The 27,051-nt window shown below is 41.0% G+C and overlaps 2 protein-coding genes across 2 annotated transcripts; both read left to right on the top strand.

Moving 5' to 3' along the window:
* The first annotated feature begins 16,788 nt into the window (after positions 1 to 16,788).
* On the top strand, positions 16,789 to 18,854 carry LOC131995139 (uncharacterized). The gene is made up of 2 exons (XM_059363189.1): positions 16,789 to 17,094; positions 17,173 to 18,854. Exon 2 carries the CDS (start codon positions 17,406 to 17,408, stop codon positions 18,852 to 18,854), a length of 1,449 nt encoding a protein of 482 aa, XP_059219172.1. The 5' UTR covers positions 16,789 to 17,094; positions 17,173 to 17,405.
* A 3,970-nt stretch (positions 18,855 to 22,824) lies between these two features.
* On the top strand, positions 22,825 to 24,560 carry LOC131995278 (uncharacterized). Its single transcript, XM_059363728.1, has 2 exons — positions 22,825 to 22,988; positions 23,051 to 24,560. The coding sequence occupies exon 2, from the start codon at positions 23,112 to 23,114 to the stop codon at positions 24,558 to 24,560; it is 1,449 nt and encodes a 482-aa protein (XP_059219711.1). The 5' UTR covers positions 22,825 to 22,988; positions 23,051 to 23,111.
* The last annotated feature ends 2,491 nt before the right edge of the window (positions 24,561 to 27,051 follow it).

Raw genomic sequence — 27,051 nt, 5'->3', positions numbered from 1 at the left:
CGAACATATACAAGGGAGCTATATCTAAATCTGAACCGATTTCGACTTACGGGTATTGTGGAAGTCATCGAGGAAAGCGTTGTACAAAATTTTGTGAAGATTGGACAATAAATGCGCTTGTAGTGGCTCTAGGAGAGAAAATCGGGCGATATATATATATCTAAATCTGAACTGATTTCTATGAAATTCACCAGTAATGTTGAGAGCCAAGAACAAATCCTTCTTACCAAATTTCAAGAGATCCGGTTAACAAATGACCATTTTATTGCAGTATTACTGCAAATCGGACGAACATATATATGGAAGCTATATCTAGATCTGAACCGATTTCTATGATATTCATCAGCAATGTCGAGAGTCATAAGAAAATCCTTACTGCCAAATTTTGAGGGAATCGGTTAACAACTGACGCTTTTATTGCAGTATAACTGCAAATCGGACGAACATATATATGGGAGCTATATCAAAATCTGAACCGATTTCGATTTAACCTTACAGGTATTGTGGAAGTCGTCCAGGAAAGCGTTGTACAAAATGTTGGGAAAATTGGACAATAAATTTGCTTGCAGTGGCTCTAAGAGCGAAAATCGGGCGATATATATATAGGGCAGCTATATCTATATCTGAACCGATTTCCATGAAATACATCAGCAATGTCGAGAGTCATAAGGAAATCCTTCCTACCAAATTTCAAGAGAACCGGTTAACACATGACTATTTTATTACAGTATTACTGCAAATCGGACGAACATATATATGGGAGCTATATATTAATCTGAACCGATTTCTATGATATTCATCAGCAATGTCGACAGCCATAAGAAAATCCCTACTGCCAAGTTTCGAGGGAATTGGTTAACGCTTTTATTGCAGTATTACTGCAAATCGGACGAACATATATATGGGAGCAATATCAAAATCTGAACCGATTTTTTCCAATTTCAATAGGCTTCGTCTCAAGGCCGAAAGACATCCCTGTACCAAATTTGAAGACGATCGAACAGACAGATGGATGGGAATTGCGTCCTCTAGAGGCTCAAGAAATCAAGACCCAAGATCGGTTTATGTGACAGCTATATTAGAACATGGACCGATTTTGCCTATATGCAATCCCAACTGATCTACACGAATAAAAAGTATTTTGGCAAAATTTCAGCTAGCTTTACTACTTCGAATGTTAGCGAGCTTTCGACAGACAGACGGACAGACAGACGGACGGACAGACGGACGGACAGACGGACGGACAGACGGACGGACAGACGGACGGACAGACAGGCGGACGGAGGGACAGACGGACGTACAGGTGGACAGACAGACGATCGGATGGACAGACGAACGGAATGATGGACGGACAGACAGTCGAACGGACGGACGAACGGACAGACGGACGGAGGGACGGACAGGCGGACAGACGTGCAGACGGACGGACGGACGGACGAACGGAAGGACGGACAGACGGACAGACAGACGGACGGACAGACAGTCGGACGGACAGACAGACGGACGGAGGGACAGACGGACGTACAGATGGACGGACAGACGGACGGACAGATGGACGGACAGACAGACGAACGGACGGACGAACGGACAGACGGACGAAGGGACGGACAGGCGGACTGACGAACGGACGGACGGATATGACTAGATCGATTTAAAATGACATGACAATCTAGAATATATTTACTTTATAGGGTCTTAGACGCATATTTCGAGGCGTTACAAACAGAACGACGAAATTAGTATACCCCTATCCTATGATGGAGGGTACAAGGTGTTTCTCCAAATAACCAACCCGCAAAAATATATAACAAATACACACTCCTAATTTATGTGATATTTGATTAACTACAAATTTGATTTATTTTTTTCTACCACATCAATCTGAATAAATTCCATTCATCTGCCATCTATTCAAGTGAGTGTATCGCCACTAATATATTCTCAGAAGATGATAATGAAGAAAGCCAAGACTAGTTGAATAAATTTGTGCATTAATATGCCCCACAAAAATTGGAGTGGGCGAAAGCTAAAGCCTTGGGGGTTGCATGATACCACTGAAACATATTTCACAAATTTCTTCTTCTACTTCGATCTCTCGTGATTGATACACACCCAAAGCTGAACAATAAGTAAAATAAATTCAGGAAAAAAAAAATAAATACTAACTACAGCCAGCAATTGCTCTTAACTACTGCTAAACTTAGACATCTGTAACAATTTGCTAAAAGTCTTGAAGCTATTTCGTAGAAAAAATGAGAGATGAAAGCAAAGTAGCAGCAGCAAATAGTTTATGAAATATTTAAAATACAATGTAACAAACAAGGAAAGTGAACAAGAAGAACAACAAGAGTGCCTCCTTAAAGTACAATAGTTAGGTAAACATGTTTGCTTGAAGTCTCATGATGTGAGCATCGAGTTGGAAAATGTTGAAGTTTTAATGAACAATGCAAAAGAAACGCTAAACAATGTTAAAAAGGAGAACTTGAAAAGCCCCAAGATAAATTATTTTAAGAACATAAATTGGATTACAATTTCCATAAACAAAATCGATACAATTGAATCCACTACCAGAAGATAAGGGGTATGCAACACATCGAAATATCCATTTCCGGCCTTACAAAGGATATATGTTTCCGATCGTCGTAAAATTCAAAAAGTAAAAGCTTGCTAAGTTCGGCCGGGCCGAATCTTACATACCATCCACCAAGGTTCGCATCTGTTCAGTTCTTTGCGCAGTAACTCTTTAGGCAAACTAAAAATAATGAATAAGGACGGAGGAGGAGGAGGAGCTATATCAAATTATAGTCCGATTCGGGCCTCATATATACCAGGTAACGTATCGATTTGCGCTACAGTTTTTGAAAGCCATATCAAAACACCTCATGCAAAATGTTAGCCAAATCGTATAAGAATTACATCGGCTTATATGGCACTTATACCAGGTTATGAACCGATTTGAACCATACTTAGCACAAATGTTGGAAGTGATATCAAAACACCACGTGCAAAATTACAGCCAAATCCGATAAGAATTGCGCCTTCTAAAATCTCAAGAAGTCAAGACCCAAAACTGGTTTATATGGCAGCTATATCAAAACATGAACCGATTTGGCCCATTTACAATCCCAACCGACCTACACTAATAAGAAGTATTTTTCTAAAATTTCAAGCGACAAGCTTTACTCCTTCAAAAGTTGGCGTGCTTTCGACAGACGGACGGACGGACGGACAGACAGATGGACAGACAGATGGACAGACAGACGGACAGACAGACGGACAGACAGATGGACAGACAGACGGACAGCCAGACGGACAGACAAACAGACGGACTGACAGACATAGCTAAATCGAATCAGAAAGTGATTTGAGTCGATCGATATGCTTATCAATGGGTCTATCTCTCTTCCTTGTGGGTGTTACAAACAAACACACAAAAGTTATAATACCCCGTACCACAGTAGTGGTGTATGGTATAATAAATTTTGTTGAAAGGCATAATTTTATTTTACATACCAAACTTCTATCAAACTAGCACCAATTGAAGCTTCTAGGAAACCGAACAGAATGATCGAGAGACCAGTTTACATGGGAGTATTATCAGGTTATTAACTGGTTTAGATCGTATTTGGCGCAGTTATTGGAAGTCTTAGCAGAACACTACATGCAAAATTGCAGCCAAATCGGACTAAAATTGCGGCTTGTAAGGGCTCAAGATGTCAAATCGGGAGATCGGTTTATATGGGAGCTTTGGGTATCAGATTAAAGATCGTTTCAGACCGTACTTGACACAGTTGTTAGAAGTCATAACAATAATGCATGTAGAATTTCAGAAAAGAACAAACAAGAATTGCGGCTTTCAGGGGCTCAAGAATTCAAATCGGGAGGTCGATTTATATGGGAGCTATATGTGGATATAAACCGATTTAGAGCGTACTTGGCGGCTTCCAGAAGCTCACAAAGTTAAATCGCGAGATCGGTTTATGTGGAAGCTATATCCAAATCTGAATCAATACAAAGTATCTGTGCAAAATTTGAAATGGCTAGCTTTACGCGTTCGGCACCTATCGTGATTTCGACAGACGGACGGACATGGCTAGATCGACTCAGAACGTCAAGACGATCAAGATTTTATACACTATATGGGGCCTAAGACAAATATTTCGTAATGAATGGATATTAGATTTATAACCTGATAAATCCAGATATGACTTCTTGAGCCCCTGGAAGCTGCAATTTTCGTTCGATTTGAATGAAATTTTAGTGTTTTGTTATGGCTTCCAACAACCAAGTAGGTCGTTGGAAATTGCAAATGGGCCATATCGGTTCAGACTTAGATATAACTCCCATATAAACCGATCTCCGTTATTGACTTCTTGAGCCCTTAAAAGCCGCAATTTTGGTCCGATTTGGCTGCAATTTTGCACGAAGTATTCTGCATTGGAACTTGGTGTCAGTGAATTTAGAATGAGCGCAGAAGATCGAGGCGCTTGGAACGCTATTCTACGTTCGGCAAGTGAAACAAATATTCTGTCATAGCCAATAGTAGTAAAAGTAAGTAAGTTCTGCATTGACTTCCAAGTAGTGTTCTGTAATGACTTCCAAGTATGGTTCGAATAGGTCTATAACCTGATATAGCTCACATAAAGGGTGATTTTTTTGAGGTTAGGATTTTCATGCATTAGTATTTGACAGATCACGTGGGATTTCAGACATGGTGTCAAAGAGAAAGATGCTCAGTATGCTTTGACATTTCATCATGAATAGACTTACTAACGAGCAACGCTTGCAAATCATTGAATTTTATTACCAAAATCAGTGTTCGGTTCGAAATGTGTTCAAATTTTGACAAATTTTGTTCAGCGATGAGGCTCATTTCTGGTTGAATGGCTACGTAAATAAGCAAAATTGCCGCATTTGGAGTGAAGAGCAACCAGAAGCCGTTCAAGAACTGCCCATGCATCCCGAAAAATGCACTGTTTGGTGTGGTTTGTACGCTGGTGGAATCATTGGACCGTATTTTTTCAAAGATGCTGTTGGACGCAACGTTACGGTGAATGAACACATTTCGAACCGAACACTGATTTTGGTAATAAAATTCAATGATTTGCAAGCGTTGCTCGTTAGTAAGTCTATTCATGATGAAATGTCAAAGCATACTGAGCATCTTTCTCTTTGACACCATGTCTGAAATCCCACGTGATCTGTCAAATACTAATGCATGAAAATCCTAACCTCAAAAAAATCACCCTTTATAAACCGATCTTCAGATTTGACTTCTTGAGCCCCTAGAAGCCGCAATTTTCGTTCGTGTTTTGTTATGGCTTCCAACAACTGTGCCCAGTACGGCCAAAATCAGTCTATAACCTGATATAGTTCCCATGTAAACCTGTCACTCGATCCTGCTTGTTCGGTTCGTGGAAGCTTTAATTTTTGCTGGTTTGGTATGTAGAATAAAAATATGCCCTTCAACAAAATTTATTTTGTATAAACTTTTAGCAGAAACCATGGTGGTGGGTTCCCAAGATTCGGCCCGGCTGAACTACACGCCTATTTACTTGTTCTTCTTTCTTTTGTTTCTTACGCACGCTTAAGTCATTGTCTTATGGAAAAATTAATCCCACTTTGATTAGAAACATTCTAATATGCAGGTTCTTCACCTCAGCCTTTATTACCTTGTCATATAAATATTTCATTCACACTCATCCCCGTATCCCTTAAGAAAAGGATTTTAGATATTATTATAGCTGTTGTTGTGTTACCTTTTAACATCTCACCTTTATGGCAAACATTCACATTTAATTTAAACCAAATTTTAATAAACTCGACCATCACAAAACCTTAACCTTACAAAACTAAAATGTCTTATAATGAAATATATTCAGCTCATAACTTTTGCCCATCATGCATCCCCATCGTCCCCTTCGTGAAGAGTAAAGACTAACGAGAAAATAAAAGATGTATTGACACAAACATAAGAGCACATAGTCGATTTAGTTTTAACACCAGCCATTCATTTTATCCCCAACACAAGCACACACACACATGACAATATACTCGTATAAAAACTCTTACAACATGGTGGCATTGACATGTATACCTACTTAGAAATGATACAGAGAGAGATAAAAGGAAATAAAAACACGTAGTGGGGGAAAATTTAAGTTTTTGCTTCAACTAACAAACTCCCCTGTACTGCTGATGTTGCTGCTGCTGCTACACAAAACATGCCAGACATACAGAGGCACAGAGAGAAATGGCCATTGTTGATGCTTGTCTGTCTTTTTATTCAATTTATATTTGAATACACATACACGAGTACGTGAGAGTGTGTGTTTATAGAGTGACTATGTTTTGTTTGTTTACTTTCATGTTTCACTGACTGCCATAGTTGCTGCTCCCAATGGAATTCTTGTGTATGTGTGTCTATGTGTGCTTTATCAATTTTTTGCAATCTGTCACTTGGGTGAGGTTGCCATAAGTGTCTGAATGTTTGAGTGCCTGTCAGTGTGTGTTTCTATACTTCAAAAATGTTTTGTTTTTGCAATGCCATAAAAATAGAGAAAAATGTAGGGTGTCAAATGTGAAAAATGTTAAAGCATCGTTCATTTACTGGCTGAAACCAGCAGCTTTAAGAGTTTGTTTTTGCATGAGTTATGATTATTTTCATGCACGTTGAAACAATTATTCATATTTGTGAGACAAGTAATCAAATAGGATGATATCAAATGATGACTCATATTAATCCTTGAAAATGCATCAAATGACTATAGAGGGCAAATGTATATTTTGCCCATTAACATTCCACTAAGGAAACGGGGCAAACTTCTCAAATATCAATGCAGTCCAATTCAAATTTAAGCTCAATGATAAGGAGCCTCTTTTTTGTAGCCGAGTCCAAAAGGAGTGCCGCAGTGCGACACCTCTTTGGAGAGAAGTTTTACATGGCATAGTACCACACAAATGTTGCCAGCATTAAGAGGGGAAAACCACCGCTGATAATTTTTTCTGATGGATTCAAGCTCTGGCGTTCAGCGTTATAGGCGAACATGCTAATCTCTGCGCTGCGATGGCCTAGGAGCTAGGGGACCCCCGCCCCCTAATGCTCTCTGGGAGCATGAGACAGTTTAACCACATAGCAGTGATAGTTACGCCTAGTTATTCAACCTAGTTTTAGGTGTAACAAGTAAAAAGGCGTTAAGTTCGGCCGGGCCGAACTTTGGATAGCCACCACCTCGGGTATATATGTAAACCGCCTTTCATCAAAATTCGCTGAAAAATTCAAAACTTATGTCTCATATCAATTATATTAAAACATGTTCCAATTTGGACCAAATACTAATAAGTACAGTAGATATATCTAAAAATAAACCGATCTGAACCATATACGACACGGATGTCGAAAAGCCTAACATAAGACTTTGTCAAATTTCAGTGATATCGGATTATAAATGCGAATTTTATGGGGCCAAGACTTTAAATCGACATATCGGTCTACATGGCAGCTATATCCAAATCTGGACCGATTTGGGCCAAGCTGCATAAAACTGTCGAAAGCACTGTCCCAAATTTCGGCGAAATCGGACAATAAATGCCTCTTTTATGGGCCCAAAACCTTAAATCGAGAGATATGGCAGCTATATTCAAATCTAGACCGATCTGGGCAAAATTGAAGAAGGACGTCGAAGAGCCTAACTAAACTCACTGTCTCAAATTTCAGCGACATCAGACAATAGATGCGTCTTTTATGGCCCCAAAACCTAAAACCTAGATATTGGTCTATATGGCAGCTATATCCAAATCTGGACAGATCTGTGCGATTTTGAAAAAGTATGCCTAGGGGCTTAATTTAACTCACTGTCCCGAATTTCGGCGACATCGGACAAAAAATGAGCATTTTATGGGCCCAAAACCTTAAATCAGGAAATCGGTCTATATGGCAGCTATATCCAAATCTGAACCGATCTGGTCCAAATTGAAGACAGATTTCGAAGGGTCTAAGACAACTCACTGTCCCAAACTTCAGCAAAATCGGATAATAAATGTGGCTTTTATGGGCTTAAGATCCTTAATCGGAGGATCGGTCTATATGGCAGCTATATCCAAATCTGGACCGATCTGGGCCAAATTGACGAGGGATGTCGATGGGCCTAACGCAATTCACTGTCTCGAATTTCATCAATATCGGATAATAAATATGGCTTTTGTGGGCCTTAGACCCGAAATCGGAGGATCGGTCTATATGGCAGCTATATCCAAATCTGAACCGATCTAGGCAAAATTAACGAAGGAAGTCGAAGGGCCTAACAAAACTCCCTGTCCCAAATTTCAGCGAAATCGGATTATAAATGTGGCTTTTATGGGCCTAAGACCCTAAATCGGAGGATCGGTCTATATGGCAGCTATATCCAAATCTGGACCGATCTGAGCCAAATTGACGAAGGATGTTGAAGGGCCTAACACAACTCGTTGTCCCAAATTTCAGCAAAATCGGATAATAAATGTGGCTTTTATGGGGCTAAGACCCTAAATCGGCGGATCGGTCTATATGGGGGCTATATCAAGATATAGTTCGATATAGCCCATCTTCGAACTTAACCTGCTTATGGACAAAAAAAGAATCTGTGCACAATTTCAGCTCAATATCTCTATTTTTAAAGACTGTAGCGTGATTTCGACAGACAGACGGACGGACATGTCTAGATCGTCTTAGATTTTTACGCTGATCAAGAATATTTATACTTTATAGGGTCGGAAATGGATATTTGGATGTGTTGCAAACGGAATGACAAAATGAATATACCCCCATCCTTCGGTGGTGGGTATAGAAACTGCCACTTGAGTGGCGATTTCCAGTGACCAATATTATCATTCTGATATTGGCTTTTCCATCAACTTTTTCCCATAACCCCATTAAACATTTCTTCGAAGCCTTTAAATTATTCAACTTGCTGATACACTATCAAATAAAAACTAATTGCTATCGCAATCGCTCTCTATATCCTTCTAATGTTGACATTATTAGATGAAAAAAAAATTAAGTGTTAGTTGCTCAATGCAAATACATATGCAAATTTCCTCCACGTCATAGCCCTTTTGTTGGCTTGGCAATAAAATTGGATTTTGCCTACTCAGCGTAAGCCATTCATGTCATGGCCTATGACATTGACTTCAACGACATACCATGATATAGCATCTATCCATCCAAACAACCATTTTTTCCCATACATGTTGCCAACGTTTGCATTATTTTCTGTTTTCGTGTTTTTTTTTCAACTTTTTTTTTATAGTATTTTCATTCATTCAAATATGGGTTAGATCTCTATAAATACTGGTGTTATCGGCATTATCTAATACAAAATAACCTAAAGCATGTATCCGAAGCACATACACACCCACACAACGATTTATGTTATGGGTGTACTACAAGCTGGTGTCTAATGGTATTGGATTTTTCATTTATTAATGCCATTAGGCCTTATATAAGGATATATAGATGAGCGAAAGGATACGATGACGTGATAAAATGCCATACAGCATATTATGGAGACAGTGTTTTACTACGGATTTTTTTTTTTGATATTTGAAATAGATAAATTGTCATAGTTAGGGGAGTTAATAAGGATAAAGGGAGGTCTAAAATATGGCTTTGGTATACCCAAAGCAATAGAATTTAATTTTTATAACCACCACCGAAAGATGGGGGTGTATTTATTTTGTCATTCCTTTAGCAACACATCGAAATATCCATTTCCGACCCCATAAAGTATAGAAAAGAGATTTTTAAAGAGCAATAGCAAAGTTTTTCAAAAAAAAAAAAATGCACGAAATCTTTGTTTGAATCGATAGTAAGGTCCATATAATATAATGTTTGAAGGTTATTTCATGCAAATGTTGACCGTGACTGCGCCTCAAATGGTCCATCCGCTCAGTACAATTTTGGCATACTATTTTCAACATTTCGGCCGTTATCTCACGAACAAAATGCTTCAATGTTGTCTTCCAGTGCGTCAATTGAAGCGGCTTTATCTGCATAGACATGAGCATTACCATAGCCCCACAAAAAAAAAAACATAAAGGCGTTAGAACGCACGATCTATGCGGCCAATTGACCGGTCCCAAACGTGAAATTAAATGTTCATCGAAATCGCCTCTCAATAAGTCCATTGTTACGCGTGCTGTGTGGCATGTGTCACCGTCATATGGAAACCACATGTCATGTAAGTCAAGCTCTTGCATTTTGCTCAAAAAAAGTTGGATATCATCTCTCGGTAGTGCTCACCATTTACAGTTACGTTACGCTTCGCATCGTCTTTGAAGAAGTACGGTCCAATGATGCCACCAGCCCATAAACCGATCCATCTAGCCATATCCGTCCGTCCGTCTGTCCGTCCGTCTGTCCGTCCGTCTTTCCGTCCGTCTGTCTGTCCGTCCGTCTGTCCGTCCGTCTGTCCGTCCGTCTGTCCGTCCGTCTGTCCGTCCGTCTGTCCGTCCGTCTGTCCGTCTGTCCGTCCGTCCGTCCGTCTGTCTATCCGTCCGTCTTTCTATCCCTCCGTCTGTCTGTCTGTAAATTGGATATCATCTCACGGTAGTGTTCACCATTCACAGTTACGTTACGATTTGCATCATCTTTGAAGAAGTACGGTCCAATGATGCCACCAGCCCATAAACCGATCGAACTAGCCATGCCCGTCCGTCTGTCCCTCCGTCCGCCTGTCAGTATGTCAGTCCGTCTGTCCGTCCGATCGTCAGTCTGGCGAAAGGACGCTAACTTTCAAAGGAGTAAAGCTAGCCGCTTGAAATCTTGCACAAATACTTCATATTAGTGTAGGTCGGTTTGGATCTTCAATGGGCCATATCGGTCCATGTTTTGATATAGCTCTCATATAAACCGATCTCGGGTCTTGACTTCTAGATGAATTCAATTCGGATTGGAATGAAATTTTGCACGACGTGTTTTGTAATGATATCCAACAACTGTGCCAAGTATGGTCGAAATCGGTCTATAACCTGATATAGCAGCCATATAAACCGATCTGGGATCTTGACTTCTTGAGCCTCTAGAGGTCGCAATTATTATTCGATTTGCCTGAAATTTTGTACGACGAATCCTCTCCTGACCATCAACATACGTGTTTATTATGGTCTGAATCGGTCTATAGTGCGATATAGCTCCAATATAAATCGATCTCTCTAATTTACTTCTTGAGCCCCCAAAGGGCGCAATTCTTATTCGAATTGGCTGACATTTTTCACAGGTCTTCAACATAGAATTTAATTGTGGTCCCAACCGGACCATATCTTGATATCGCTCTAATAACAGAGCAAATCTTTTCTTATATCCTTTTTTGCCTAAGAAGATATGCCGGGAAAAGAACTCGACAAATGCGATCCATGGTGGAGGGTATATAAGATTCGGTCCGGCCGAACTTAGCACGCTTTGACTTGTTTTTTTTTGTCTATAAACAGGTATAGTTCTAAGATGGGCAATATCGGACTATATCTTAATATAGCCCCCATATAGACCGATCCGCCGAATAAAGGTCTTAGGCCCTATAAATCCAAATTTATTATCCGATTTTGCTGAAATTTGGGACAGTGAGTTGCAATAGGCCCTACGACAATATTCTTCAATTTGGCTCAGATCGTCCCAGATTTGGATATAGCTGCCATATAGACAGATCAGCCGATTTAAGGTCTTGGGCCCATAGAAGGCGCATTAGTAGTCCGATTTTACCAAAATTTGGGACAGTGAGTTGTGTTTGTCCCAGATCGGCCCAGATTTGGATATAGCTGTCATATAGACCAATCTTTCGACTTAAGGTCTTAGACCCATAAAAGCCGCATTCATTGTTCGATATCGCCGAAATCTGGGACAGTCAGTTGTGCTAGACCCCGCGACATCTTTCTACAATTTGGCTCAGATCGGTCCAGATTTGGATATAGGTGTCATATAGACCGTTCTCTCGATTTAAGGTTTTGGGACCATAGAACGCCCATTTATTGCCCGATTTTTCCAAAATTTGGGACTGTAAGTTTTTTTAGGCTCTTCGACGTTTTTCTGCAATTTGGCCTAGATCAGTTCAGATTTGGATATAACATCCATATAGACTGTTCGATTGATTTATAGTTTTGGACCAATAAAAGGCGCATTTATTGTCCGATTTGTCTGAAATTTGGGACAGACAGTTGTGCAAGGGCCTTCGACATGTAGACCGATCTCTTGATTTAAGGTTTTAGGCCTATTTTGCCGAAATTTAGGGCAGTGTGTTGTGTTCGGCTCTTTGACATCATATAGACCGATCTCTCGATTTTAGGCGCATATGATTCAGATCGGTCTATATTTGGATATCAAATTTGTGCTCCAATCCGAAATCTCTTTTACTTGAGCTCCATATTGCCATAGTTGGTAAATATGAACCGTTTGGAGGGTGTTTTGGGGTTGTGGCTGCCATCGGCGCTTTGACCTGAAAATAGATATCAAATTCGTTCTTTATTCCCAAACCCTGTTGATTTGAGCTCCATATTGCAATGGTCGGAAATAAAGTTCAGTTTAGGGGGTACTTTGGGGCGTACCCCAAACACTTGGCTCCAAAATTGAATTTAAAATTCGTATTTTACTCTCAAATACCTTTTATTTTGAGTCCCATATTGTCATAATTGGCCAATTTACCAACTTGAGGTATTTTTAGGAGTAAAAGCGCATCCTAGACTTGAACGCAAATTATAATGTCATATTTGTAATTTACTCATAAATACCTTTCATTTGAGTCACAAATAGCCATGGATGGTCGGTTGATATGCCCATGGGAGGTATTTGGGGGTGGGGCGACCTCCTATTACTTGAACCTAATATTTTGTGCCACATTTGAAATCAACTGCCGAATACTTTTCATTTTATTCCCATATTGATAGAAATGTCGTATATTCCCTAACAATATCAACAAATTATAAAGCGTGTTCCTTCTTTCCGATTATATTTGTAATCTACTCCCGAAAACCTTTAATTTGAGTCCCATATTGTCACGCTCGTCCAATAAACCTATTTTAGGGTGTTTTGTGGTTGGGACGGACCCCCAGATATTTGGACTCAATTTTTAATATGAAATTCGTAGTCTACTCCCAAATACTTTTCATTTGAATCCCATATTGTTCCGATCGGTACACTTCTATTTTTGGGGTAAAGGGGAGGGTCCGCCCCCCTTCCGATATCAAAAAATTACACATCACAATCATTTGAATCCCATATTGTTCCGATCGGTACACTTCTATTTTTGGGGTAAAGGGGAGGGTCCGCCCCCCTTCCGATATCAAAAAATTACACATCACAATCACAATCTGTGAAAATTTCAAGGTGATGGGTTCAGCCGTTTTTAAGTCTATACGGAATAAACAAACACAAAATGATTTTTATACCCTACACCCCTACTGTGGTATAGGGTATTATAACTTTGTCCATTTGTTTGTAACACCGAGAAGGAAGAGAGATGAATCCATTGATAAATATACCGATCAACTCAGAGTCACTTTCTAAGTCAATTTAGCCATGTCCATCTGTCTGTCCGTCTGTCCACGTTAATTTGTGTACAAAGTACAGTTCGCAATTTTCATCCGATCGTCTTCAAATTTGGTACAGGCATGTTTTTCGGTTTAGAGACGAAACTTATTAAAATTGGAAAAAATCGGTTCAGATTTAAATATAGCTCCCATATAGCTCCCGTTTTGCAGTAATAATGAAATAACATGGTCATTTGTTTATCGATTCTCTCGAAATTTGTCAGGGGAGATTTTTTTATGATTCTCGACATTACTTGTGAATTTCATAGAAATCGGCGCAGATTTAGATATAGCTGTCATATATGTATATCACCTGATTTTCACAACTATAGCCACTGCAAGCGCATTTTTTGACCAACAGCCTATTGGCTTTCAAACACTGTTCTTGCCTGTGTGCCTTTCGTGTCCCCAACAATTGAAGAGATATCAGAAATCAATGTTAATCTGAGACTAAATATAACCCAACCATTGTTTGCAACAATATGAAGGTATGTCTGTGTGTGGTTTCAAAAATTCACTCGAATGTGTTATAATGTGGTGTTAAAATGGAATGCACAATATGGGCCTAGTTAATTGAAATCGATGGAAATGATGTCATCGAACAGCAAAGGCTTGGTGTTCATATAGCCCAAAAGTAGTGGTGACCTTAGTAATTAGAATTTAAAGCCGTGATGGGCACACAAAGCCCACCAAAAACACTAAATTGTGTTTGTATTAGTGGCTACTACAAGTGCTGAACATCAACTGAGTGAATAGCTTTGTTGAATGACAACAATGAGCCAACCGAACGAGTTCACACGAAGATGCTTATACTGTTCGTGTGTGTGTTTGTTTGTTTTCACTATGTTCGCGAGCATAGGTATTTATGTGCGGTTGTGTGTTGTTGCCCATCTACGATTTAAAGTTAAACCCCATCAAAGGTCACTGGTAAGTATGAGTGTTTTCAGTTTCAATGTTAGCCATACGCCACCATGTCTAAAATATATGAATCAAATTGTAGCCAATCGTGTAGACATCAAAGAAGTCAATAGTAGACACAAAGTCCAATGACGCACTGAATGAATAATAACACATCAATTGACCCATTAATAAATATTTTTACCAAATCTCTGTGTATTGTGTGCATGTATGTGGGTGTTCAATAATTCATGTCAAATGAAATGTCATAAGATTACGATTTCTTTGAAAATAGTCCTCATTTGGAAGGCAAAGGCATTTTTTGTAAGGGCTTTAGCGTGTGAGTGTGTATTTGATGAAGGGTAGGCTATTACCATTTCCATGAACATGCATTTAGGGTTAAACACATCACAGTTCATTGGAAAATGAAAATTATTTTTCTTATATTTGAACCAAAAACTGTGCGTCACATTATTTAAGCGGATTAAGTACTTTAACTATTTATGATTTAATGATGATGAAATGACCATCGCTCATGCAGTTCACAGACAACCAATTTAATGACATAAAAACCAGTAAAGCGTTGTCAGTTCGGCCTCCACCATGGATCGCTTTTGTCTAGTTCTTTGCCCGATAGCTCTTGATAGGCAAATAGAAGATAATGGATAAGTCAAGTTATGAACCGATTTGGTTTGGATATTGGAGACCATAGATGAAGTCATTGTGCAAAATTTCAGCCAAGAATTGGTTCCTGTAGGGGCTCAAGAAGTAAAACCGGAAGATCGGCTTATACGGGAGCTATATCAGGATATGACCGATTCAGACCATATTTGACCCTTATTTTTAAGATCGTAGAAGAGTCGTTGTACAAATGTTCAGCTAAATCAGATGAGAATTGTGGCTCTAGGGACTTAAGAAGCATAATCTGGAGATCGGTTTGTATGGTAGCTATATCCGGTTAGTTAGCATAGTTGTTGGAAATTAAAAACAAAACACTTCATGCCAAATTTCAGCCAAATCGGTTAATAATTGCGCACTCTACAGACACAAGAAGAAGTTCCGAGATGTGTTTAAATGGACCATGCTTGGAACAGTTGTTGGAAGTCATAACAAAATACCTAATTCATAATTTCAGCCAAATTGGATAAGAAATAGGCCGTCTAGAAGCTCAAGAAGCTAAAATCCAATATAAGTTTGTATGGCAGCTATCATAAGATGGTCCGATATAGTCTATTTACAATCCCAAACGATCTTCACTAATAGGAAGCATTTGTTCACTATTCAAACACCTTGCTTTAGGTAGATTAGGTGGAAAAGAGGCCACTATAGACATACACCTAAGACAGTAATTGGCATGTTGTGCGCTCTAAAAACTTACAAGTAAAAGCGTGCTAGCTTCGGCCGAGCCGAATCTTGGGAACACACCACCATGGATTCTGCTTAAAATTTATCGAAATAAATTTATTAAGTTGCCCAAAAAGTAATTGCGGATTTTTAATATAGTCGGCGTTGACAAATTTTTTCACAGCTTGTGACTCTGTAATTGCATTCTTTCTTCTGTCAGTTATCAGCTGTTAGTTTTAGCTTGCTTTAGAAAAAAAGTGTAAAAAAAAGTATATTTGATTAGTAGTATAGTTGTAGGGCATTATTTTATTCTACAAACTGTCAAACCAGCAAAAACTAAAATTCTAGGAACCGAACAAGAACGGTTTACATGGGAGCTATATCAGGTTCTTGACTGATTTGGACCGTACTTGACACAGTTGTTGGAAGTCGTAACAAAATACTATGTGCAAAATTTCAGCCAAATCCGAAAAAAATTGCGGCTTCCAGGGGCTGAAGAAGTCAAATCTGGAGATCGTTTTATATGGGAGCTATATCAGGTTATAGGCCAATTTGTACCGCACTTGGTACAGATGCTGGAAGTCATAATAGAACACTATGTGCAAAATTTCAGCCAAATCAGACAAAAGTTTTGGCTTCAATGGGCTCATGAAGTCAAATCGGGAGATCGGTTTATATGGCAGCTATGTGCAAAATTTCAGCCAAATCAGACAAAAATTGTGGCTTCAATGGGCTCAGGAAGTCAAATCGGGAGATCGGTTTATATGGCAGCTATATCAGTTTATAGACCGATTTAGACCTTACTTAGCACAGTTGTTGAAAGTCATAACAAAACACTATGTGCAAAAATTTGAGCCAAATCGGACAAACATTGCGCATTCCAGGGGCTCAAGAACTCATATCGGGCGATCGGTTTATATGGAAGCTATATCTGAATCTGAACCGATATGGGCCATTTGCAATTCCCAATGACCTACATCAATATTGTTACGAAAATTATAACCGGATTCAATTACACACCATTAATTGTTTTCGTCACTAAATATATCTCTTAAAAGAGATGGGCTCATTGAATTGTTATTGCCTACCTATCATCATCATAGAACTTAATAAGCACTAAATGAATTCATACGTCATACATAACAGAGAGCCACACTTTTGGATTACTGTTGCTCTCTCACGTAATTAGATTGTAAATCCAATTTATCCGCCTCGTTAAACAAAGAGTTGTTATGGAACAAGTGGAAGTAGAAGTCCGGAGAGAACCTGTTCTTCTTTTGTTTTCTTTTGCTTGGTGGAGTGGGTGACCTGTTTGACATTGACCAAAGCAGAATGTGTGCCAATGGTTTTTTTTTCTGGTTGCATTTTTTTTTGGAGATGTAAAAAAAGGGCAGTCTGATTAAGAAGTAAAGCAAGCAAGTTGTTCGCACATGGTTTTTTAAGTCATCATCATCATCGCTTTGATCGAACCAACGAAAAACCAAAAACAACACCTCTCGGGAACCATCAACAGCAGCAGCAGCACAATAATTACAACGATATTAAACGAAGAATTCGCAACATTGGTGTCAGGTGTGGGGTACGTCCGGACTCCTGTAGAAGCCCTTACCATGCCTAAAAGATCCAGTAATTCTTCTTTTCTAAACTCCATAACTAGAACGGTTCAACAAACGATCGATGAAGTGATGGAAAGCCAACGACAGAGAGATGAAGAGCTTATGAGAAATATTCGATGCCTGGAGAGTACGATGGCCGCGAGACTCGATGAAATGGGACAGAGGAGACCCCCTACTGCCCTGGATTCTGCGTATATGACCCAAGGAGTATTCCCCAACCCTTCTCCATCCCACTCCGAATCACGGCCATCCTCCCGTATCAGTCATAGTTCACGTGGCTCCATTTCGCCTGCTTCCCAGATCTTATCACACCATGGCATAACTGCGAATGCTGGAACAGATCAGCCTATTGCACACCAGTCACCTAGCGCGGCCTGGCATACTGATGCATGTCATAACGTTCCTAGGGTAGAGAACGTTGTACCCATTGCGAACGGCCATCAAATTAATTTTTCGACAGTTAATTGTGATCGTCCGATCTGGAACGGTCATAGTTATCTCCCACCAAATCAATCAATTAATCCAGTCATGAACAATCCGGGTTTACACGAGATCGGCAATCACGTGCCCGCTGCCACAGGTAATTTATTTCACCATAGTTATCATCAAGTTCCTCATCCAGGGGCAACAAGGTTCGAAGAAAATTGTAATTCTACCACAAACTTTCCCCGTTTTGACCAAATTTTTTTGGGGGAATCCTTGCCCAACGGATTAAATATGGCACCTCCCCTTCATTTTAATTATCAACCAAACATCTGTCGGGAACCTTCCATGGCACGACCGTTGTTGAACAACCATATTACTTCCCATAACCTTCCTAACAAACCAGCTTTTAAACCCCATTATATATCGACCTATGACGGCACAACTTCGTGGAGTGACTATGAGCGCCAAGTGGAAGATGCCGCTATTTTTTATCAGTGGTCAGCAGCAGAGACACTTATAGCCGTTACGTCCAACTTAAGAGGACGCGCTTTAAGTTTGTATGGCACCATTCCTCGCCAACCTCCCCCTACGTATGAACAGGTACGGCAGGTTATGCGAGACCGCTTTTCTTTGGACGCCCAGGCAAGCTACCGTCATTTCCGTAAATGCGTTCAGTCTCCAAAAGAATCAATCCAGGATTACGCAACTGAACTGGAAAGATTGTCTACGAATGCATTTAGGGGGGCGCCTAATGAAGTCGTAACCCAAATAGTTATGCATCAGTTCATCGATGGCTTGTATGACACACACCTTCAGAGTTTGGTTATGGCTAGCCGTCCTAGTTCTATAACAGATGCTATGCGCACCGCCATGGATCTTCAGGCGCAAGACACCAGAACTAAACCTCGAAATGTCTACAACGTGGAAGTAGACTCCGAAGGGTTGGATCGACGTAATAACAAGCCGAGAAATCATAGAAGCAAAAATAAGTCGGGAAACGAGCCGACATCGACTTGAAGGAGCCCAAGTCGATGGATAACGCTGAGGCTCCCAACGACAATAATAAGGAATCGGTCAATTGCCAAGCGACGTTTAACACCGGTGCGGATAATTGCCATGAACCAGGAAGTTTACCGGATGCAGACAATAAACTTTATAGCGTGCCTGACGGTGAGGTATTGCTCAACATTGGTGCCTGGGGAGACCAAAGCTTACATTGCATAGCTCTTGTGGAAAATCAACCTTTAGAGTTTATAGTTGACACTGGTGCTTCGGCTTCACTTGTTAATTTGCGGTTCGTTCCTTCAACCGCTACCAAACGTCCTTGTAGTGTGTTGCTACGAGGTCCCGGTGGCGAGACGTTTAAAGCTGAGTTTGTAGCAACACTCAAATTCCAGCTTGGTAATATTCCGCTATGTCATGAGTTTTTAATAGTCAAAGGAACGACTCCTTCGCTGCTGGGTGTAGACTTTTTGCGGAAGCAAAAAGCCGTAGTTAATCTTGGAGAACTACGCCTTGAAATGAATAGTGTTTGTGTGCCATTACACCTTCCTGAGCATATGTCTAATAATTTGGTATATTTTCTAGAAAACATTACATTACCCGCACGCTCCGATGTTTGCATTTCTACAAAATGTGCTTTTAAAGAAAGTGTCCCTGAATCACTGCTAGAGACATGCGATGAATCTAGTCTACCCCGTGGCGTACTTTTGGGAAGAACACTGGTTAACGCTGCCACCGAAACGCTGCCGGTAAGACTAATTAACCTGACAGAGGAGGAAGTAAAAATAACCCCTATGACAGCGGTGGGAAAACTCGAAGAGGTGCATGTTTTAGATCCGAGCAATTCTTGTGAAACAACACCTGTCGATAATTTCAATATTTCTTCCGAGATTAGTAAAAAAGACCGCAACTCGTTCGACGATATGGTTATTCAATTCCATGACGTATTTTCGACGGGGCCATTGGACTTTGGCAGAACCACCCTTACTTATCACCACATAAATACGGGAGACACCGCCCCCATTAAGCAGCTGCCCCGGCGTGTACCAATTGCCAAAAAGAAGGAAATGGAAGATTTGATTTCTGATATGAGCCAACGCAACGTAATTCAACCATCACAGAGCCCTTGGTCGTCTCCTGTAGTGTTGGTACGAAAGAAAGACGGCTCAACGAGGTTTTGCGTTGACTATCGACGCCTTAATGACGTCACTATAAAAGATTCCTATCCGCTGCCTCGGATGGACGACATACTCTCAACACTACACGGATCAAACTGGTTTTCAACGATGGATTTGCAAAGTGGCTACTGGCAAGTCGAAGTTGACGAAGAGTCTAAGTCAAAAACCGCATTTGCTTGTTCCTCGGGTCTATACGAGTTTAATGTAATGCCGTTCGGGCTAACTAATGCGCCTGCTACTTTTGAACGCTTAATGGATGGTCTTTTCTCTGGTATAGCATGGCGGTCGGTTCTTGTGTACTTAGATGACGTCATCGTCCATTCGCGAACAGAATCTGAACATCTAGATCACCTAAAAGCTGTTTTTAGTCGTCTTCGAGAAGCTGGATTAAAGTTAAGCCCAAAGAAGTGTAATTTTTTTCAAACGAGAGTGCATTATCTCGGACACGTAGTGGGAAGAAATGGCCTCGAAACAGATCCTCAAAAACTATCCGCAGTCAAGGAATGGCCTATACCAATAAATAAAAAACAAGTGCGTTCATTCTTAGGACTTTGCTCCTACTATCGCAAATTTGTGGAGAATTTTTCTACAATTGCTCATCCATTAAACAAGTTGACGGAGGAACGGAACAAATTCCAGTGGAATGCAGATACCCAACAGTCATTCGAACACCTGAAAGAAAAACTTTTATCTCCACCAATTCTGGCGTTCCCGGATGAGTCCAAACCATTTATACTGGACACGGACGCATCAAACTGTGCAGTAGGTGCCGTCCTCAGTCAAGTTCAGGACAACAAGGAGTTAGTGATTGAATACTACAGTAAATCGCTCCAAAAGGCCGAACGTAATTATTGCGTCACCCGCCGGGAACTTCTTGCTGTAGTACTGGCTACTAAACACTTTCACCACTACCTTTTTGGCCGGAAATTTGTAATACGGACTGACCACGCGTCCCTTAGATGGTTATATAATTTCAAGGAACCAGACGGACAGATCGCCCGTTGGCTAGAACGATTGCAACAATATGACATGAGCATCCAGCATCGTAAAGGTTCCAGTCATGGCAATGCCGATGCACTTTCTCGAAGGCCATGTGGGGACTGCAAAAACTGCACGAAAGCTGAAGAAAACGATCACCAAGTTGTGCTAGCGATTCAAGTAGTACCCGAAAACATCGCAGAATTGCAAAAGGAAGATAAAACTCTAACAGTGGTACGGTCCTGGTTAAACTGCGGGGAAAGGCCACCAAAAAGTGACATTTGGGGAGAATCTAGCGATATAAAGGCGTATTGGCACATCTGGCAACTGCTTCTAATTGAGGATGACATTTTGAAATATAAACAAACTAATTATAGAGGCGAGCAAATGAAATTAATTGTTTTGCCTAAAAAGTTAGTGTCACTAGCAATCGAACAGCTTCATAACTCCGTAACCGGCGGGCATCTTGGACAGCGTAAAACCCTAAGCAAGGTAAAAACAAGATTTTTTTGGAATCGACGATCAGCGGATGTTAATCAATGGTGCATCGAGTGTCACGTATGTGCAGCCAGAAAAGGTCCACATAGAAAAACCGTGGGTAGGCTTAATCCCAGCCAGATAGGAGTACCCTTTGAAAGAATGGCAGTAGATGTTTTAGGTCCCTTGCCATTGACAATATCAGGTAACCGATATATCGTTATATGTATGGACTATTTTACAAAATGGCCTGAGGCATTTGCACTCCCAAACCAAAAAACTGAGGAAGTTGCAACGGCTTTAGTTAATGAAGTTTTTTGCAGATTTGGAGTCCCCTTCGCCTTACATTCGGACCAGGGGAGAAACTTTGAATCCGAAGTATTTCAGAAGACAATGGAGATACTTGGTATTGAAAAAACCCGAACTACACCTCTAAGGCCTCAATCCGATGGAATGGTGGAGCGTTTTAACCGTACAGTGCTGGATTATCTCGCAAAGTTTGTAGATCGAAATCAGAGAAATTGGGATGAACTATTACCTTTGGCCCTCCTCGCTTACCGTTCCGCTGAGCATGAGGTAACAAAATTTAGCCCCGCCCTTTTGACATTTGGCCGTGAGCTCCGGTTACCTATAGACCTGGTTTATCAATACCCATCTACTGCCATATCGGATGAATCAAGCTACTTGAAAAAACTTCAGCAGTCATTAGAGGAAATTCATGATATGGCCAGGCAACATCTTAAATTATCATCTGAAGCAACTAAATGTAGATACGACATGCGATCCCATCCACAAACCTTTTCTGATGGTGAGCAGGTATGGTTTTATTCTCCAACTCGAAAGAAGGGATATTGTCCAAAACTACAAACAGATTGGATAGGGCCGGCGAAAGTAGTCGAAAAAATCTCCGACCTTGTTTATAGAATACAACTGCCAGGGAAAAAGGCAAATAAAGTTATTCACGTCAATCGCTTAGCGAAATACCGTAAAACCGCTCTTGAGATACATACTCAGTCAGGAGACTAGAGTCTAAGAAGGGGGCAGTGTTACGAAAATTATAACCGGATTCAATTACACACCATTAATTGTTTTCGTCACTAAATATATCTCTTAAAAGAGATGGGCTCATTGAATTGTTATTGCCTACCTATCATCATCATAGAACTTAATAAGCACTAAATGAATTCATACGTCATACATAACAGAGAGCCACACTTTTGGATTACTGTTGCTCTCTCACGTAATTAGATTGTAAATCCAATTTATCCGCCTCGTTAAACAAAGAGTTGTTATGGAACAAGTGGAAGTAGAAGTCCGGAGAGAACCTGTTCTTCTTTTTTGGAGATGTAAAAAAAGGGCAGTCTGATTAAGAAGTAAAGCAAGCAAGTTGTTCGCACATGGTTTTTTAAGTCATCATCATCATCGCTTTGATCGAACCAACGAAAAACCAAAAACAACACCTCTCGGGAACCATCAACAGCAGCAGCAGCACAATAATTACAACGATATTAAACGAGTATTTGTTTATTTTAATATCTGTAAATTATTGTCAACCTTTTTTTATTTTGTTTAATAAAGAGAATTCGCAACATTGGTGTCAGGTGTGGGGTACGTCCGGACTCCTGTAGAAGCCCTTACCATGCCTAAAAGATCCAGTAATTCTTCTTTTCTAAACTCCATAACTAGAACGGTTCAACAAACGATCGATGAAGTGATGGAAAGCCAACGACAGAGAGATGAAGAGCTTATGAGAAATATTCGATGCCTGGAGAGTACGATGGCCGCGAGACTCGATGAAATGGGACAGAGGAGACCCCCTACTGCCCTGGATTCTGCGTATATGACCCAAGGAGTATTCCCCAACCCTTCTCCATCCCACTCCGAATCACGGCCATCCTCCCGTATCAGTCATAGTTCACGTGGCTCCATTTCGCCTGCTTCCCAGATCTTATCACACCATGGCATAACTGCGAATGCTGGAACAGATCAGCCTATTGCACACCAGTCACCTAGCGCGGCCTGGCATACTGATGCATGTCATAACGTTCCTAGGGTAGAGAACGTTGTACCCATTGCGAACGGCCATCAAATTAATTTTTCGACAGTTAATTGTGATCGTCCGATCTGGAACGGTCATAGTTATCTCCCACCAAATCAATCAATTAATCCAGTCATGAACAATCCGGGTTTACACGAGATCGGCAATCACGTGCCCGCTGCCACAGGTAATTTATTTCACCATAGTTATCATCAAGTTCCTCATCCAGGGGCAACAAGGTTCGAAGAAAATTGTAATTCTACCACAAACTTTCCCCGTTTTGACCAAATTTTTTTGGGGGAATCCTTGCCCAACGGATTAAATATGGCACCTCCCCTTCATTTTAATTATCAACCAAACATCTGTCGGGAACCTTCCATGGCACGACCGTTGTTGAACAACCATATTACTTCCCATAACCTTCCTAACAAACCAGCTTTTAAACCCCATTATATATCGACCTATGACGGCACAACTTCGTGGAGTGACTATGAGCGCCAAGTGGAAGATGCCGCTATTTTTTATCAGTGGTCAGCAGCAGAGACACTTATAGCCGTTACGTCCAACTTAAGAGGACGCGCTTTAAGTTTGTATGGCACCATTCCTCGCCAACCTCCCCCTACGTATGAACAGGTACGGCAGGTTATGCGAGACCGCTTTTCTTTGGACGCCCAGGCAAGCTACCGTCATTTCCGTAAATGCGTTCAGTCTCCAAAAGAATCAATCCAGGATTACGCAACTGAACTGGAAAGATTGTCTACGAATGCATTTAGGGGGGCGCCTAATGAAGTCGTAACCCAAATAGTTATGCATCAGTTCATCGATGGCTTGTATGACACACACCTTCAGAGTTTGGTTATGGCTAGCCGTCCTAGTTCTATAACAGATGCTATGCGCACCGCCATGGATCTTCAGGCGCAAGACACCAGAACTAAACCTCGAAATGTCTACAACGTGGAAGTAGACTCCGAAGGGTTGGATCGACGTAATAACAAGCCGAGAAATCATAGAAGCAAAAATAAGTCGGGAAACGAGCCGACATCGACTTGAAGGAGCCCAAGTCGATGGATAACGCTGAGGCTCCCAACGACAATAATAAGGAATCGGTCAATTGCCAAGCGACGTTTAACACCGGTGCGGATAATTGCCATGAACCAGGAAGTTTACCGGATGCAGACAATAAACTTTATAGCGTGCCTGACGGTGAGGTATTGCTCAACATTGGTGCCTGGGGAGACCAAAGCTTACATTGCATAGCTCTTGTGGAAAATCAACCTTTAGAGTTTATAGTTGACACTGGTGCTTCGGCTTCACTTGTTAATTTGCGGTTCGTTCCTTCAACCGCTACCAAACGTCCTTGTAGTGTGTTGCTACGAGGTCCCGGTGGCGAGACGTTTAAAGCTGAGTTTGTAGCAACACTCAAATTCCAGCTTGGTAATATTCCGCTATGTCATGAGTTTTTAATAGTCAAAGGAACGACTCCTTCGCTGCTGGGTGTAGACTTTTTGCGGAAGCAAAAAGCCGTAGTTAATCTTGGAGAACTACGCCTTGAAATGAATAGTGTTTGTGTGCCATTACACCTTCCTGAGCATATGTCTAATAATTTGGTATATTTTCTAGAAAACATTACATTACCCGCACGCTCCGATGTTTGCATTTCTACAAAATGTGCTTTTAAAGAAAGTGTCCCTGAATCACTGCTAGAGACATGCGATGAATCTAGTCTACCCCGTGGCGTACTTTTGGGAAGAACACTGGTTAACGCTGCCACCGAAACGCTGCCGGTAAGACTAATTAACCTGACAGAGGAGGAAGTAAAAATAACCCCTATGACAGCGGTGGGAAAACTCGAAGAGGTGCATGTTTTAGATCCGAGCAATTCTTGTGAAACAACACCTGTCGATAATTTCAATATTTCTTCCGAGATTAGTAAAAAAGACCGCAACTCGTTCGACGATATGGTTATTCAATTCCATGACGTATTTTCGACGGGGCCATTGGACTTTGGCAGAACCACCCTTACTTATCACCACATAAATACGGGAGACACCGCCCCCATTAAGCAGCTGCCCCGGCGTGTACCAATTGCCAAAAAGAAGGAAATGGAAGATTTGATTTCTGATATGAGCCAACGCAACGTAATTCAACCATCACAGAGCCCTTGGTCGTCTCCTGTAGTGTTGGTACGAAAGAAAGACGGCTCAACGAGGTTTTGCGTTGACTATCGACGCCTTAATGACGTCACTATAAAAGATTCCTATCCGCTGCCTCGGATGGACGACATACTCTCAACACTACACGGATCAAACTGGTTTTCAACGATGGATTTGCAAAGTGGCTACTGGCAAGTCGAAGTTGACGAAGAGTCTAAGTCAAAAACCGCATTTGCTTGTTCCTCGGGTCTATACGAGTTTAATGTAATGCCGTTCGGGCTAACTAATGCGCCTGCTACTTTTGAACGCTTAATGGATGGTCTTTTCTCTGGTATAGCATGGCGGTCGGTTCTTGTGTACTTAGATGACGTCATCGTCCATTCGCGAACAGAATCTGAACATCTAGATCACCTAAAAGCTGTTTTTAGTCGTCTTCGAGAAGCTGGATTAAAGTTAAGCCCAAAGAAGTGTAATTTTTTTCAAACGAGAGTGCATTATCTCGGACACGTAGTGGGAAGAAATGGCCTCGAAACAGATCCTCAAAAACTATCCGCAGTCAAGGAATGGCCTATACCAATAAATAAAAAACAAGTGCGTTCATTCTTAGGACTTTGCTCCTACTATCGCAAATTTGTGGAGAATTTTTCTACAATTGCTCATCCATTAAACAAGTTGACGGAGGAACGGAACAAATTCCAGTGGAATGCAGATACCCAACAGTCATTCGAACACCTGAAAGAAAAACTTTTATCTCCACCAATTCTGGCGTTCCCGGATGAGTCCAAACCATTTATACTGGACACGGACGCATCAAACTGTGCAGTAGGTGCCGTCCTCAGTCAAGTTCAGGACAACAAGGAGTTAGTGATTGAATACTACAGTAAATCGCTCCAAAAGGCCGAACGTAATTATTGCGTCACCCGCCGGGAACTTCTTGCTGTAGTACTGGCTACTAAACACTTTCACCACTACCTTTTTGGCCGGAAATTTGTAATACGGACTGACCACGCGTCCCTTAGATGGTTATATAATTTCAAGGAACCAGACGGACAGATCGCCCGTTGGCTAGAACGATTGCAACAATATGACATGAGCATCCAGCATCGTAAAGGTTCCAGTCATGGCAATGCCGATGCACTTTCTCGAAGGCCATGTGGGGACTGCAAAAACTGCACGAAAGCTGAAGAAAACGATCACCAAGTTGTGCTAGCGATTCAAGTAGTACCCGAAAACATCGCAGAATTGCAAAAGGAAGATAAAACTCTAACAGTGGTACGGTCCTGGTTAAACTGCGGGGAAAGGCCACCAAAAAGTGACATTTGGGGAGAATCTAGCGATATAAAGGCGTATTGGCACATCTGGCAACTGCTTCTAATTGAGGATGACAT

Source organism: Stomoxys calcitrans, chromosome 2, assembly GCF_963082655.1.
Source record: "Stomoxys calcitrans chromosome 2, idStoCalc2.1, whole genome shotgun sequence".
Lineage (NCBI taxonomy): Eukaryota > Metazoa > Arthropoda > Insecta > Diptera > Muscidae > Stomoxys > Stomoxys calcitrans.
This window is presented reverse-complemented; position numbering and strand designations above follow the sequence as displayed.